Source organism: Cygnus atratus, chromosome 11, assembly GCF_013377495.2.
Source record: "Cygnus atratus isolate AKBS03 ecotype Queensland, Australia chromosome 11, CAtr_DNAZoo_HiC_assembly, whole genome shotgun sequence".
Taxonomy (NCBI): domain Eukaryota; kingdom Metazoa; phylum Chordata; class Aves; order Anseriformes; family Anatidae; genus Cygnus; species Cygnus atratus.
In genome coordinates this window covers 10930600-10945540 of record NC_066372.1, presented here as the reverse complement: position 1 = coordinate 10945540, position 14941 = coordinate 10930600, and the positions used below count along the sequence as shown (strand labels likewise).

Sequence of the window (14941 nt, the reverse complement as noted above, 5' to 3'; positions counted from 1 at the left end):
GATCAGTAGTAATCATCTTCTTGTCTGCTGTTAAAAATGTCTTTGTTGCCCAGAGACACTTAATCTCCGATGTGCTGCTTTTCATCCCCTGCTGCCTACGTTTCAACTGCAATTTGTGCATTTCAGAGAAGTCTGATGTTACTTGCCTCATTGCTCAGGTCAATGCATAGCTTACGGACCTTCCCTATGTCGTGCTGGCAGTCTGCAGAAGAGCACAAAGTCCATCTTGGGTGTCCCAGTTGCTAACGGAGTACTACTCTGCGTGCTTGACCGTGCTGCAGAGGGGTGGTTTATGTGCCTGCGAGACCTGGCACTTACTTGCAGTAGACCTTGGTCACCCAGGAGGGCCGGTGAATAGCTGGCTCAACCCTTCCACATCTCCTTTTGAAATGTCACCGTGGTTTCTGGCACCTCTTGAAGCCTTCCAAGTTTTAAGGTGCGATTACGCATAAATGATGCATTTGTGAGTGTTCCTGGCTAGATTCTTGTTATCAAGGCTGGAAGTGCAGGGGTTTTGTAAGAATTTTAAGTGTGCTGTGATAAATATGGTCTTGTGGATGTGATGCTGCACTGGTGCGTGGGAGTTCTGGGTGCAGGCCTGGTTCTGCTGCAAGGCTCCTCTGTGTTCCACAGGTCATGAGGTCTCTCAACTGAGAGCTGTTCTTATCCCATTCTTTTTCCATCTTGATTATTTACCTTGTGCTTGTGTGGCATGTATCACAGTGGGCCTGATCTCCACTCATCCCTGTTTTTATTAAGTACTGTACTGTAAATAATGTGTGTCCTACTTTCGTTCTCATTCATACTTCCTGTGGTAAACTCTAAACTGTTCTAGATTTCTGTTAGGGATAACATTTTATTATTAAAACGGTGATTTGCTGCCTCTTTTGGTAATCTAATAGTACATTACTCACCAGCTTCTGTCTTCAACGACACCTCTTGGTTTGGCACATAACGAAGAGCTGTTAGGATGAAATGAACAGTTGGGCATCTCCCTTAATAAATTTTCTTCCTTTTTTGTTTCCAAGGTACTGCACAGATGAAAATCAGACATTTCCTCAGCCATTCATGCTGGAGAATCACATCAGCCTCATGCATGGCATCAAAAACCCAGACTTATCCCAGATGGCCAAAGCAAAAGCTCCAGAGAGAGACGCAGCAGAAGTAACTGATATTTTTGTTAAAAAAAAATAAGTGTACCTAGCGAGCAGCTGTCCACTTGGGGTGTTGTGTCGAGCTGCAGCCTTGCGGCAGTAAAGCCCTCTCACGTCCATTGGGCAGATTGCCCTCCTCTTCTGTAAACTCCATACAGTTTGTTGCTATCTCGAAGTGTTGTGATTTGAACTGAAAGCACAGCTGAGCTGTGGCAGCACCAGGGCAATGTATTTTGCATTTTTGCAAATTTTGCAATGTATTTTGCATTATTTTTGAATGTGTGGCCCTGTCTCTAACTGACCTTTTTCCAGGCTGCTTTGTAACCAGAACTAATTTAGGTCTGTTTTTACACTCGTTTTCCCTTGCCATGGTGTTGTTTTGTTTAGATGTATGAGCATGGTACATTTTTCTGTTTTCTCCCTTGTTTTTTTTACTATATGTTACTGTATGGTGTTCCTCCTAAGTAGGACTATGCAATTTTTTTTCAGCAAATGTTCAACTGATTTTATTTTGTGTTGATTTGGAGTGGAGGATTGCCTGACTGGGTTTCTTTGTTCCATTTACTTTAACAATAGAAGTAGGTTTTCCTTATTACTGCTGTTTGTCATTCATCAGTACCATAGCACAGAGGGACTGCAACCAAGACTGAGTCCCCTCTGTATTTATGCTGTATTTGTATTGTGGTCACAGGCATAGTGAAAGGGAAACCTGGAATTCACTTCCATGAGCTGCTGGCTGCTTCCTCCAAGCAGAGCCCATGTGTCTAGGGCAGTTTGCTTCATACAGCTCTAGCTGTGTCTGCAAATACAAGCCTAAGTGTGTGCAAAACAAAGACTGCACAATCCTGCTGGATAAGGAGATAACAGAATCACATGAAGGGACATATGTGAGCGAGCCATCCTTGTGGGAGGAAAAGCACGCTGCGGGATTATAAGGCAGAGGGGATGAGTTAATGAGATGGCACAAAGAAAAAGCCTGAGTAGAGGGGAAAATGTTCAAGTTCACCTTCCCATCATGTTTCTGCCCAGCCAGCCCCTTCCAGAGCTCCCATCTCACTTTGCAGGACAGCAGCTGAGATCCTGTGTGTTGGGATGAAGGATGGACTAGGCATTGTAGTAACCCTGAGGTGTTTAGGTGTTGTTAGGGAAGACAGTGCAAGAAGAGCCCATAGGCATGCCATTATTTAGTTCGTAACAAAATACATACATATATTCGCCCTCAGACGTTTTCAAATGCATGTGTGGAGTTCAGCAACCTAAGACACTTATTCTTACATGGTTTCGAACAATAATGTAATTTTTTCCATCTTACATTTTAAGGCAAGATCTCCAAAGAGGATGGCAACGGATGAGCTGGGTCAGGCAGAGACCACTGCAGGTTCAGACGCGCCGTCAGCCAAAAAACTGAAAGCGCATTGGAAATGTGCTAAATGTGGATTTGCAACAGACATCAGTACTGAGTTTCAGGAACACATACCTCAGCACAAGACAGACAGCTCCACGTATCAGTGCTTGTTCTGCGGCTTGTGTTACACGTCTCACATCTCTCTGAACAGACACCTCTTCATCGTTCACAAAGTAAAAGATGAGGAGGAAGAGGAGGAGGAGGAGCAGGAGGAAGAGGAGGAGCAGGAGGAGGAAGAAGAGGAAAGGGAGAAGTTACAAGCAGAGATGAATGAGAACGGACATGAGGGGTATAATGGCGAGATGAACACTACGGTGGAAGAATACCTGAAATGCAAAGAGTGCAAAACTGACTCAGCTCTTTGTGAACACAGGCAGACGTGTGGTGTGGAGGGTCCTAATAGCACCTCTCAGAACAATCATTCGAAGTCTCTTAAGACTTAAAAACAAAATGAAACAAAAACCCTTTTGGTCTGTTGGGGTTTTTTGTTCGGGGGTTTTTACTTAAAATACTGGGTGGGGATGGGGCAAATCATTGAAATATTCTGTTGATTTCTTGGGATGGACATTGCTTTCCGTTAACTTCCATTTGTAAGGGAAATTTAAAAAAGAAAAAACCCTGCCATTTCATCCTAAGCACTAACTCTCTGCCAGATCAGAGAGGTGAAAAGGGAAAGCAGGGCGAGAATCCTCACTGGAGCTTGTCCAACTCCTGAGGATCAAGGAGCACTTTCTGCAGTTGCAGTTTCCTAAAGATGAGCTCTCCTCCTTTGAGTGTGCACTGCCTCAGCCTCTGCCCAGAGCCCCTGCCTTGCCTTCCCTGTCTCGCTTTCTTTCTTCTCCTATTTATGACTTATTTTTCTCTTCCCATCCTGCCTTTTTTTACTCATTTTAATTCATAATGCTGTCTCAGCAGAACACACTCGTCAGGACCGCACTGGCTGATCTGAGGTCGTCTGTGTTCCGCAGGACAGGCTCAAGCTATACTCCAGCTTCCGTTTATTTTACTGCCCTAATAACAATCTTATTTTCTAAAAGGTAATTTAATGAAATGTCACAAATCTTACTCGCCCTGAAGGAGAGTTTCGCAGTCGCTGTCATCCTGTGCGAGAGTGGGTGGGTATGGCACTTTGCTTCTGCGCCAGGGAGGTGCAATGGGGACGGGGCGTTGTGGTCCCCAGAGCAGAAAATCTTCCCCCCAGGGCTGCCCATGACCACGGTGTCTCTGGGTGGCCGAGGTGCCTGCGTCCTGGCGGGGTTCAGTGGGGAGAGGTTCCCCGGAGAGGTGCTGGCAGAGCCGGGCTGCCCCCGCTGCCACCTCACCCTTGGGCTCACGCCCCTTCCATAGCGCTTTTCCCCCCAGCTCGGTGTCATCCATTTCTTCGGAGGCGTTTATTTCCCCGTGGTCATATTGACTTTGTCCCTGCTGTTCCCTCGCTCGTCCCCCCGGCACACACATGCTTCGTGTAATATAATTATCTCCTGTACCATTTTTTATGTTGAGCCAGAATCCTGCTCGTTATTGTTTACTATGACAATGTTTAAATAATTTAAGAACTATTTATCTTATTGCATTCGAATTGCTCACTTTCTTGTCTCAATGTGTTTTGATACGAACAGTTTGGACTCTTTGTATTTTTTGATACTGTGTACATTAGCCTAGGGAATGTTTTACGAGGTAGCCTACGTAGAGTAACGATAGCGGGGGGCACTCCCAAGCCATCACATAATCTATTTAATCCGCAGCGGCGTTTGTGCCTTGCTACGATGTTTACTTCAAAGTATTTCAAATAAAAGCATCCAACAGTGCCCGCCCGCGCTCCGTGCTTGCTTGGTGGCGGCGGGGGGGCACCGGGGGAGATGAAGGGAGCCGAGGGGCGAGGGGCGGGCGGCGACCGCCTCCTGCCCCGTCCCCGCCTCCTCCGGTGAGGCCCCGGGGCCGCCCCTGTCTCCTCCCCGCGGCGGGGCGGGATCGGAAGCGGCGGGGGGAAGCGGGGGGAAGCGGAAGAGGCGCGGGGCCCGGCGTGGTGCGGCGATGCTGTCGCTGGACTTTCTGGACGATGTGCGGCGCATGAACCGGCGGCAGGTGCGGGGCGCGGCGCGGCGGGGCCGGGCGGGGGGCGCCGGCAGGGCCCGGGCTGACCGCGCCGCCCCTTGTTGCCTCCCCCCCCCTCCCCCCCCCCCCAGCTCTACTACCAGGTGCTGAACTTCGGCATGATCGTCTCGTCCGCGCTCATGATCTGGAAGGGGCTGATGGTGGTGACGGGCAGCGAGAGCCCCATCGTGGTGGTGCTCAGGTACAGCCGCGGGCCTGCTGCGGGCGGGGGGGTCGGCGTGGTGGTGGTCACGGTCATGGTCACGGTCATGGTGGGGGTGATGGTGGTGGCCACGGAGATAGTCACAGTCATTCGTGGTTGTGGTCATGGGCACAGTCGTGGTGGTGGGCATGGGCATGGTCGTGACGGTGGTCACAGTCATGGTCGTTCATGGTTGTGGTCATGGGCACGGTCACGGTCATGGTCGTGGTGGTGGTCATGGCCATGGCCATGGGCACAGTCATGGTCCTGCTCAGGGTGGTCGTGGTCGTGGTCATGGTCGTGGTGGTGGTGCTCCAGGCTCTCCAGCCCCGCTGGAGGACATTATCTAGAGACACAGGGCAGCAGCAGACCCTGCCTGCAGCCCAGCTGCCGGGACCTGGCTGCGCAAGAGCCTCTCTAAGAGGGAAGAAGAAGTAATACCCGAAGGGAGGCTGCAGGGAGGCTGCAGAGAGGTTGGTGCCAGGATCTTCTTGGTGGTGCCCAGTGTCAGGACCTCTCAACATCAGGAAGCACTCCTGTGCTGTGTGAGTGACTGAGCACTGGCACAGTTGCCCAGAGAGACTGTGGAGTCTCTTTTCTTGGATCTTCAAACCCACCTGGACATGGACCTGGGTGACCTGCTCTTGGTGTCCCTGCTTGAGCAGGGTTTGGACCAGATGGCCTCCAGAAGTCCCTTCCAACCTCAGCCATTCTGTGGTTCTGTGGAGTAGGTAGGCAGAATGTGTTGCCTGATGTAAGAATAACATCTTAACTTTTCTGCTTCTGTCAGCTGGTAAACGTGTGTTACGGGGGTAATCCTGAGGAAGGGGACACAGAAGAAACTGGAGGACTTCAAAGAAATACGTCAGGAGCTCCACCCAGCCGCTTCTGCTGAATCTTGGGGAAAAACACTTGGCAGCGTGGGTGAAGGCAGACGTGGGGAAGGAAGGCCTTGGAGCAGGGGGCCTGGCACCAGTGACAGAGCTGCTGCTTGGGGCATCACCGCTGTATGAAAGCGGAGTTTGTGGCAGAGCTCGCCTTCTCAATGAGGCTAATGGCTGACAGTCCCCCTGGTACAGGCTGTAGCAGCAGGACATCGCAGCGCAGTTACCTCCTGCCTGTCTCTCTTGTTGCTGCTACATGAATAGTTGAAGTATGTGATGAGTCTGGATTAATGTAGAAAGAGGTTGAAATCTTTGAGATGCCAGGAAACAAACTCTTACAGTGAGGAGGAGTTTATCTTTGAATGGGAACTGGCTTGCTGCTAAAATACCCAGTGAGCGTTATTAGTGTTACGTTGCATCCTCACAAGTATCCACTAACTGTCCTTTCACGGCTGCTCATTTGTTTCCCTGGCCTTCTTGTGAGCTGTAGCAGTGCCAGGAAAAGGGGAGCTGTAGCCATGCCCTCATATACATGTGGCTGAAAATAAGGGATATCACCGTCAGTGGATGTGTTTCAGATGTTGCACATTGCCTCACAAAAGCATGATGCCGTGGGTACTACCACTGTTATTCGTGTCCTTCTGCTTACTGGGACAAATTCCCGTTGCTGGAGTTCTCAGGCAGCCGTTGGGTGCTGGCACTGTCAGGCGCTGCATGCATATTGCACAGGTCATGTTCTGTAGCTGCGTTGGCCTTTCGGTGCGTTTCTACATCAGCATTAATTGCAGCGTGCCATTTAGCAAGACTCATACAAATTAAAGGAAGCAGCACTCCTGATGGATCTGTGAAGTTCAGGGGAGACGTTCCGCCCTGCACCTCCCAGTGAGTAAGACGGGGGCCGTTAGGTCACATCCCTTCTTCGGCAATGCGATCTTATCTTCTGAAGAGCAGCTTCTGCACTGTCTTGTGATAAAACAGAAATACACGCGGTACTTAAAGTTCATCGTTTCCTTTTGTGCTGCATTATTTATTTGGAATTAGGAAGGTTAAGTATTTTGTAACAATTGCCATTTACAAGACAGGAGAAAAATAACTTGAATAGCAGTGCCTGGGATGAGACAGTTAAGCAAAGTGATGAATCACAGTAACAAATTTTTAGCACGCCTGTCTGTTTGTTCCAGATGGGAATATAAATGCCTGTATGTTTTCAGTGCTTTGCTCACAAAGACCGTGTATCTACCTGTAAAAAAAATAAAATTTAAAATGCTACCCACCGCTGTAGTAGTGCCAGTGTAGCACTACGAGCTGAGAGTTCAGAAGCAGAGTTGCTGCCACTTGTCGTCAGCCCAGCTATTATGAAGAGAGCAGAAGGCTTTTCCTGTTTGGTATGTTCTTAACACTGACTTCTGGCAGTGCTCTTTTCCTAACAAGTCCAAGTTAAGGACATTGCAAGATCTTTCTTAAAAGACTATAAACTCCAAAGCCTGATTCTGAGTGTTTAAATATTGCTCAATTGCTCCTCTTCTCTTTTGCAGTGGAAGCATGGAGCCTGCGTTTCACAGAGGAGATCTCCTGTTTCTAACAAACCGAATTGAAGATCCAATCAGAGTGGGAGAAATCGTGGTCTTTAGGATAGAAGGAAGGGAAATTCCTATAGTCCATCGTGTCCTGAAAATTCATGAGAAGTATGTCAAAATTTGCTGGCTTTTATTGCAGTTATCTAATTAATTGTATTTTTCCTCATCTCCCTGGCTAAACGAACGGTGAAAGTTCAGTAACAGATATCCTGCTGTCGGAAGTAACATCGAAGTTTCAGACAGACCAAATCTAACCTCTTTGGTTTCCTTATGAAGGTCAGCTGGCAAAATTCACAAGCTGGGGAGTCTGTACTAGTATCCCGAGCTCCCTGTGTCACTTAATGTCTCCTGTGCCATGGTTTCCACCCCAAATTGCTGTGTTGTCTCCTCTAGGTGTGGCTGGGTTTGTGTGTGTGAAGTGACTCTTGTTTGTAGAGGTAGAACTTTATGGAAGAAGGGCATTTTGTGTGTAGCATATACTACTATTTCAAAGCTTGTTTTTTTGGTCCAGGTTCCTGCTCTCATACAGGGGCAGAGTGTTTCTGTAGGAATTTTTGCATTGCTATGCTTAGGGCCTCTAGATGCACTGCACTATTTGTGTACTCTTCATTCTCAAAATGTTTAGCAGGGTGCGTGTCTGAAGGACTGAAACAATGTCATTCCGGTTTGGTTTTCCAAGCAAGGCTTTCTCTGCAGTTGTGGGCCTTCAAGCGCAGTCCAGGGGGATATGAGCCAGCCCCATGAGGGATTCGGGTGAAAACTAAACCTTGAACCAAATCCCTCTTTCTTCAAGCAAGCTCTGAGAAGAGGGCAACAACTGGATGGCATCCCAGCACCTGCTTCTGCTAAGTAAATGCCTGCTGCATTATGAATGGACTGGAGCAGTACCAGGGCTCAGAGATCTGTTCATAGATTTAGTGAATCACCTGAATCATGTGTAAAGGTGGCATTTGAGGGTTGCTGTAGACAAATGAGGTTGATGGGATGGGGAGGTTCCCTTTCCCCAAGCATTTGTAGCAGCCACAGCTACTGGGACATGCAGACCGCTTGTCTGACCCAATTTCAAGCTCAAATAGCTTCATGCGTGTAAATAGTTCAGCTTAAATCTTGGCTAAGAGAGGGTGACATCTCCCCCAGTTGACAGAACAGATTGCTGTACCGAGTTGTTCTGCACCCAAAATTTGCAATGATGGTTTAGTCAGTTTTCAAAGTACTGGTTTTAATACCATTAATTTAAAAATCAAAATAAGCTCATTATATGTGGTAAATCTGGTATCTAACGCTGCACATGCACTTTTTGAGATGTCTTGGGAGCGCTTTTAAGTGAAACACTACTTTCCTTCTCCCCTGTTACATACAAAAGCCTCATCTGGGCTCCAGTGCTGCTGCTTGGACTGATGATTGAAGAGGCGAGAAAAGTCAGGGTCCTCTCTCTGCTCTCAGTGTATGGGAAGGAGGAGCAGAAATCTACACGTGGTGTGACAGTTTGTCTCCAGATAATCACCACCTTTCTTTTTTGCCTGGCTTTATCTCAGCACTAGGTCTTAAGATATCCAGCGTCTCTTTTTTTTTTTTTTTTTTTTTTTTATTAAAATGTAACAGGACCATAGTACCAGTCCTAGATTTTGTGAAGTCAAGCCATTCTCCTGTATTTTTCCTTTCATTTTAAAATAAGACAAACCCAAAACTAATCCTTGGGTTAGTAAAGATAAAACTGAAAAATGAGTATTGTGACCTGAAGCTGGGCATTGAAAGCAGCTCATACTCTTGAGGTATCAGTTGCTTCTCTCACTAATCGAAGAATATTTTTCTGGTGAGAATTTGGAATTCAAGAGTGTCCTCGGAGTAGGCAGAGTCCAGTTTCTTTCTGTAGTCATGGACAGTATGAAAACTGTGAAAAGTCTATGTGAAACCTAACAGGAGTGTCAAAATGAAGGAAAACAGGACAACCCTGTTGCCTGTGATTTTGTGGCAACTTGGGTTCCAGTTCACATCAGTATTGTTTCAGTGCAAAAATGTTTTTTACTTGCTAGCCTTTCTTCATGTTCAGAGTGAAATGGGGTTCATTCTTTATCACTAAGCACAGAGTCTGCGAAGTTATGTACTTAGTGGTTTTGGTGCAGGAAAGCCAGACCAGCTTTCACTTCACCTTTCGGACAGCAGACTACTGAGAGATTCTCACACTGGTTCGTGATACAGCATTGAACCTTTTCAGTAAGATGTTGTATTCCTTCACCATTAGTCTTCAGGATTGAAACTACATTATCTGCACCTTTGGGTATCTTCATCTTTTTCCAGACCTTATCTGTAAGCTCCTAGGGTTTTTGCTGTTCCCACACTGTGAGCCAGATGTGCTTTGAAGAGAGATCTGTCCTTTTTTTTTCCTCCTCTTTTTCCCTTCCAAGCTTCTCATGTCAAGTAACACAGATTGGTATTTGGATGTGATGAAAACGGTAGGAGCTCTGAAGGTCTGCCTGCTTTCCCGTGCTGTATTTGGTCTGTTGTTTCTGTGAGGAAGCCGACAGAATCGAGCAACAGGAACGCTGCCGCTCAGCATCTGCCTTCGGGTGACACAGGGAGATGACGGGCCAGCTGATCCCTGGGCGGTGGCACAAGCTGCTGCTTCAAAACAAGCATTGCCAGGTGTCCAGCAAACAGGATGGAAATGCCTGGGGAAGTGTGCAAAGCATGGTGTGTAAGGCTAGAGCATAACAGCAGCTGTTTCCGGGTGAGAGCAAAGGTTTGTCTACCACTGGATCCTGTTTCTGACAAGCTAACTAATTCACCTAAGGACGAACTAAAAACTGGAGAGTGTGCAGTGACAATTTCCCTGCTTTCTGCAAATTACGGTTTCAAGCAAGAAGTGATAGATCTGTATTAATGGCCCCACTTACTCCTTTATGTGGGATATCTAGTCACTTTTTGAACTGATGTAATTTTTTGCCATCCAAACTATCCCACCACAGAGAGACGTGGTTTAGTTTGCACTGCGTTAGTTATGCATTGCACTTTCTCTTACTTGTTTTAACTTGTTACCTCTGAGTTTTGTTTGATGTCCTCTAGGTGTTGTATCAGAAGAGGCAGTGAAAAGCTGCTTGATAGTTGCTCATTTAAATTGGACTACCATCATATCTCTCATCAGTCCTGTCTGTTCCAGGCTGAAGAGTCCTGGTCTGTTGCTTCTTGTATGGAAATGGTTCCAGACCTCGTTAACTATTTCTGAACCTTTGCCAGTTTTCCTCTCCATTTCAGAAAAGGATGTAGGGGGTTCACAACTACACAGAGCATTCAAGATGCAGGCACATCGTGAGTTCATACAGTATCATAATGGTATTGTTTGTTTTGTTCTGTCCCCCTTTCTTAATAATTTCTAAGCTTCAGCTTGCTTCTGACTGCTGCTGAGTAGAGCTATATCCTTGAACCCCAGAATCACATTTTGGATGGTAGTGCAGAGCCCAGAGTCCAACGTATGTATATAAAGCACGAGAAGGATCAACATGAGAGAGGTCAAAAGCAAAGAGACAATAGCTACACCTTCACTAGAAATGGCTCATCCTGCTGGTTCTGTTCTTAAACTCTGCAGAAAAGCTTGGCTAGGGCCAGAATTCATTCTTCCATTTGCATTTTTTTCCCTCAAACAATCTTCTTTCCTCTGCACTCAAGAGTTTCCCTCTTTCATCCTACTCAAACATCGAGAACACAATTGCTTTAATATCTTTGTGTTAGTCTCAACATGCTTGCTCTAAAACAGCTCTTGAAAAGTTCTTTTTCTCTGACTTATCTGTCCATCTTATCTTTGCTAGGCAAAACGGTGACATCAAATTTTTGACAAAGGGAGACAATAATGCTGTTGATGACAGAGGGCTGTACAAACGAGGGCAACATTGGCTGGAGAAAAAGGACGTAGTAGGAAGAGCAAGAGGGTAAGTGAAATTGAGGAAGTTGCAGCTTTTTGCATTGCTCTTCCCCAAAGCCGGCTGTTAATCTCCCTCTCTCGTTGAACTCACCTTGCTGGGTTTTTGTGACCATTTCAAAAGGTACCAGTGAGACTTAAAAGACGAAGGTAATTCAGTTCTGAGCTTGTTTAAGTGAAGGCATCAAGCTGTGAGCTGCATCCTGAGATTTTGACATTGAGTGGACACCAATGCAAAGGCAGTGCATGCTCAGGCATTAAGGCACGATGAGAATTTTATCAAAATTATTTTGCAAGTCAGAGTCTTTCCAGGGAAGCGAAATCCAAATTTCTAATGTGGAATCCCCTGTGTGCAAGATAAGGTTCTCAAGTGGTACAGGTTATCATCAGTTGATGGAGGCCCGAGAGCCTGCTTGCTCAGTATTTCTTTCTTCGTTCTCATAGGAGGAAACAACCACCTGTTTCTAATCTCCATGGCTTGCTTGACCTTTTCTTCTAAGAGTTGTCCTTTTTCCTGAGGACCTTCCTTCAGTTAGACAAAAGAGCTCCAGTACTCACAATATTGACAGAACTTGGTCTTCCTGATAATTGCACTAAAATTAAAACAAAAACAAACAAAAACCAAAACAAAACCCCTCCCCTTGCCATTAAGCTTTTTTTCACATCCCAGATCATGCATAAGCATGTCACTTTAGTTAGCCATCAAGAGTATTAGAATAATTGGGATTAGATAGCTGACTCAGGGCTGTTTAGATTTTGCTCTTCGCTATAGCAGTCACTAAGGTTTCTACAAGCTAAACTGTTTTTGTGCCAAATCCATCTATCCCAAGGCAGGTCCACTGTTGTTCATTTATTTTAAATCGATTCTTTGCAAACCTGATACTGATTACCCCTCCCTCCCTCTTCAGAAAACAAGCCGGTATTACACCCATGTTTTATTTCCAGTGGTTGATGTTAGGAGCCTGCTGGCACCTGGATGTGGATTTACTGTGCTGAAAGGAGCTGGAGAAACAGGACCAGTGACAAGCTGCAGGTGGTGACTGCTGAACTTGGTTGAATTGCCTTGCAGCACACCACGCATAATGAGCAATTTGATTGACTGCCTTGTTTGATCCAAGGGAACCTGCCTTTTGGCCAGGCCTCTGCTCCTTTTACAGTGGCCCTCAGGAAAGCTAGCCTGTTTGAAGATGCAAGCAAGGGAGCACTGGTGAAATGGGTAACCTTTTTCCCAGCAGTACCTCAATAGGTCTGATTGCTCCAAGGTGCCATTGAGCTCTTGAGGGCCAAGAACCTAAAGGGTTGATAGGAGAAAATCACCAGTTATGTTAGTAGAGGTAAAGAACCCCATCAGGCAGGAACAAAGGCAGCCTGCTTCTGCACCTCTGCCGAAGAAGGCAGAGGCTAAAACACGCACTGGGGTTGCATATCCACTCAGTGCCTGCTGCTGTGGCTTCCCTGCTTGTCAGGAAGAATCCCAAGATGTTTAACCATAGCAGCCAGCTATACAAAGCATGCTTGTACAGCAAACACTTCCTTTGTACAGGGCAGTGCCTATTCCGTATGCAACCTTGAATACTCTCTTTTTTATTTTTATTTCTATCTTTGTAGATTTGTGCCCTATATTGGAATAGTGACCATCTTAATGAATGATTATCCAAAATTTAAGGTAAGAGTTCTTTCATCTTTTCCCTGCTTCTCCCACCCCAGCTAAAATTACCTCATGAGAACTTGGTATGCAGAGTGCTGTTTGCCCTGTATGTTTGCTGCTGTTTCTGCATCTTTAGATGTGAGTGCACACTCTTGTCTCTTCTGCTTTCTCTTGCAGTATGCAGTCCTCTTTCTACTGGGTTTATTTGTGCTGGTCCATCGAGAGTAGCCTGTTGCAGTGAAGTACGCAGCGAAGATGCCATGGATTTTGTAGAGGAACATTTTAAGTAGGCGATGGTCCAGTGTGCTGGGAGGAAGAAGAAAACATACATTTCAAAGCTTCTTGCAAGTTTGGGTTTGTTTTGTTTTATACTGCGTAAGGGCAAATGTTTGTCACAGTATTTCCAATCGTTTGTCACATTTTAGCATTTTTAGTGAGTTTTTATATTAAAAGTTTAAGCCAAACTGTTCAGTGTTTGTACTTTGAAGCTGAGCTTCCTCTCCAAGTGCCTACAGGACTGTGTCCTCTAAGTCTGTGCCTCCACTGGGCAAGACCTCTCCCCATGCTGACTGAACTGTCAAGTAGTGACATGTGGAGGTGACTTTTTTTTTTTCCAATTCAGAACTGGAATAAAGATTTTGCATCTTGCCCAGTATAAGCCCGCCATGTTCTTCGTTATTGCCCAGCTTCCCTGTGAGGGGGGTGGGCTTTGCCATTGCAGACTGACTCCTAGAGCCCAGTGAATTGACTTGTCCTCTCTTTACAGATGGGCAGCTGCTCCTCTCATTTGTTTTTGGAGAATAAGCAGTCCTGAGCTGTAGATCCGTTCAACTTTTGCGTTCCTGTAAATCACACCGAAATAATCTGCTTAAGGACTGCAGTGTCTTTTGGGCAGAAGATGACAAAGGATTACTTTGTGCACAAGCTTCCAGAGTGGCACTAAGTAACAGAAGAATTGTGATGGGAAATATCCACAGCTGTTTAGCAGGGATGATTTAGTAGGATGGAATAGGCATTTTTTTTTTTACACTTTGGAAATGGGATTTGGGTCTCCACAGCTGGCCATGTCTTACAGCTCATCTGGAAGCTACTTTCTGGCTGAACCCCAACTGCACAGAGGTTTTAAAGAAGAAAACACTCATTGCCACGTGCAATTGCTTGTTTTCTGAGCTTCCCAGTCTGGTTAGTGATCGTGTTTGTGTAGATGTGGTGTCACAGGAGAGTCTGAGGAGGAGGTATAAAGCAGAGGCTCAGTAGTTATCTTCTTCTAAGCAAATTTGTGCTACTTGCACGGAGTGTGTGACCATTATAACTTACCTCTGTGCTATCTATACTGACTTATGGAAAGACTTTACTTTCCCTTTGTTAGGGCAGATCTTCATGAGAACAGCCACTGGGATCGCACTGCAATTGCTGCCTCCAGCTCAGGCTGTCTGACCCCTTGTGCAGTTTACTTACTGGTTGCCTCACTAGACAGCTTCCCCTGGCAGCAGGAGCCTGTCTCCTCCCCCCTTGTGCTCTCCCTGGATCAACAGCTCTCTTCTCAATCTTACAAAACCTGCTGAGAGTTCAAAGCAGGTTTTACTTCAGGTGCATTTCACCACATCCTCTATTTCCTCTTCTTCATGACTGCTCTAGGACTGCACAGCAACAGGGATCACTGAAGATGATTACTGCTGTCACACACGCAGCTTGTGTAGGGTAAAAGCAGTCAGGAAGGGTAAGGACAAAACCCAACAGGGCATTTATGGTCTGTTTTCAGATTCTTGCATATGTACCTTGCTAGGCTTGTGCCACCTATAGAGGTGGATTGTGCTGTTAGCCGTGACCATGGGGCCATTTGTTTAACACTCGGTAGCTGTGCTGACCTGTGGTATCCCAAAATGAGTAGAGACAGTTGGTTTAACCACGTGGTTTGTTCCCTGGGTAGGCTGCAGCAAGGAAGTATCTTATATTTAGGACAGTGCTAACAGTCTACAAAAAGGTCCAGCCACTAGCACTGAGCCATGGGCCTTGTGGCTCTTTGTGTTTTCTAACTTATGTTACTCAGTAATAAAAATCCGT

General features: G+C 46.2%; 2 protein-coding genes across 3 annotated transcripts in view; both read left to right on the top strand.

The window, feature by feature from the left end:
* The window catches only part of ZNF592 (zinc finger protein 592), a 41966-nt gene extending 37599 nt beyond the window's left edge, over positions 1-4367 (top strand). Inside the window, exons 9-10 of the mRNA XM_035566737.1 lie at positions 1029-1164; positions 2475-4367. Coding sequence (XP_035422630.1) covers positions 1029-1164; positions 2475-3002 — 664 coding nt within the window. The 3' untranslated portion in view covers positions 3003-4367. The remainder of the gene's footprint in view (positions 1-1028; positions 1165-2474) is intronic.
* Positions 1-13341, top strand: part of SEC11A (SEC11 homolog A, signal peptidase complex subunit) — a 145637-nt gene extending 132296 nt beyond the window's left edge. Inside the window, exons 2-7 of one of the 2 annotated variants that reach the window (XM_050713117.1) lie at positions 4554-4644; positions 4746-4855; positions 7275-7424; positions 11120-11239; positions 12838-12895; positions 13055-13341. In XM_050713117.1, coding sequence (XP_050569074.1) covers positions 4594-4644; positions 4746-4855; positions 7275-7424; positions 11120-11239; positions 12838-12895; positions 13055-13105 — 540 coding nt within the window. In that variant the 5' untranslated portion in view covers positions 4554-4593 and the 3' untranslated portion in view covers positions 13106-13341. Of the gene's footprint in view, positions 1-4511; positions 4645-4745; positions 4856-7274; positions 7425-11119; positions 11240-12837; positions 12896-13054 lie in introns of those variants that run through there. The other variant, XM_035566743.2, reaches the window with a different exon arrangement.
* The last annotated feature ends 1600 nt before the right edge of the window (positions 13342-14941 follow it).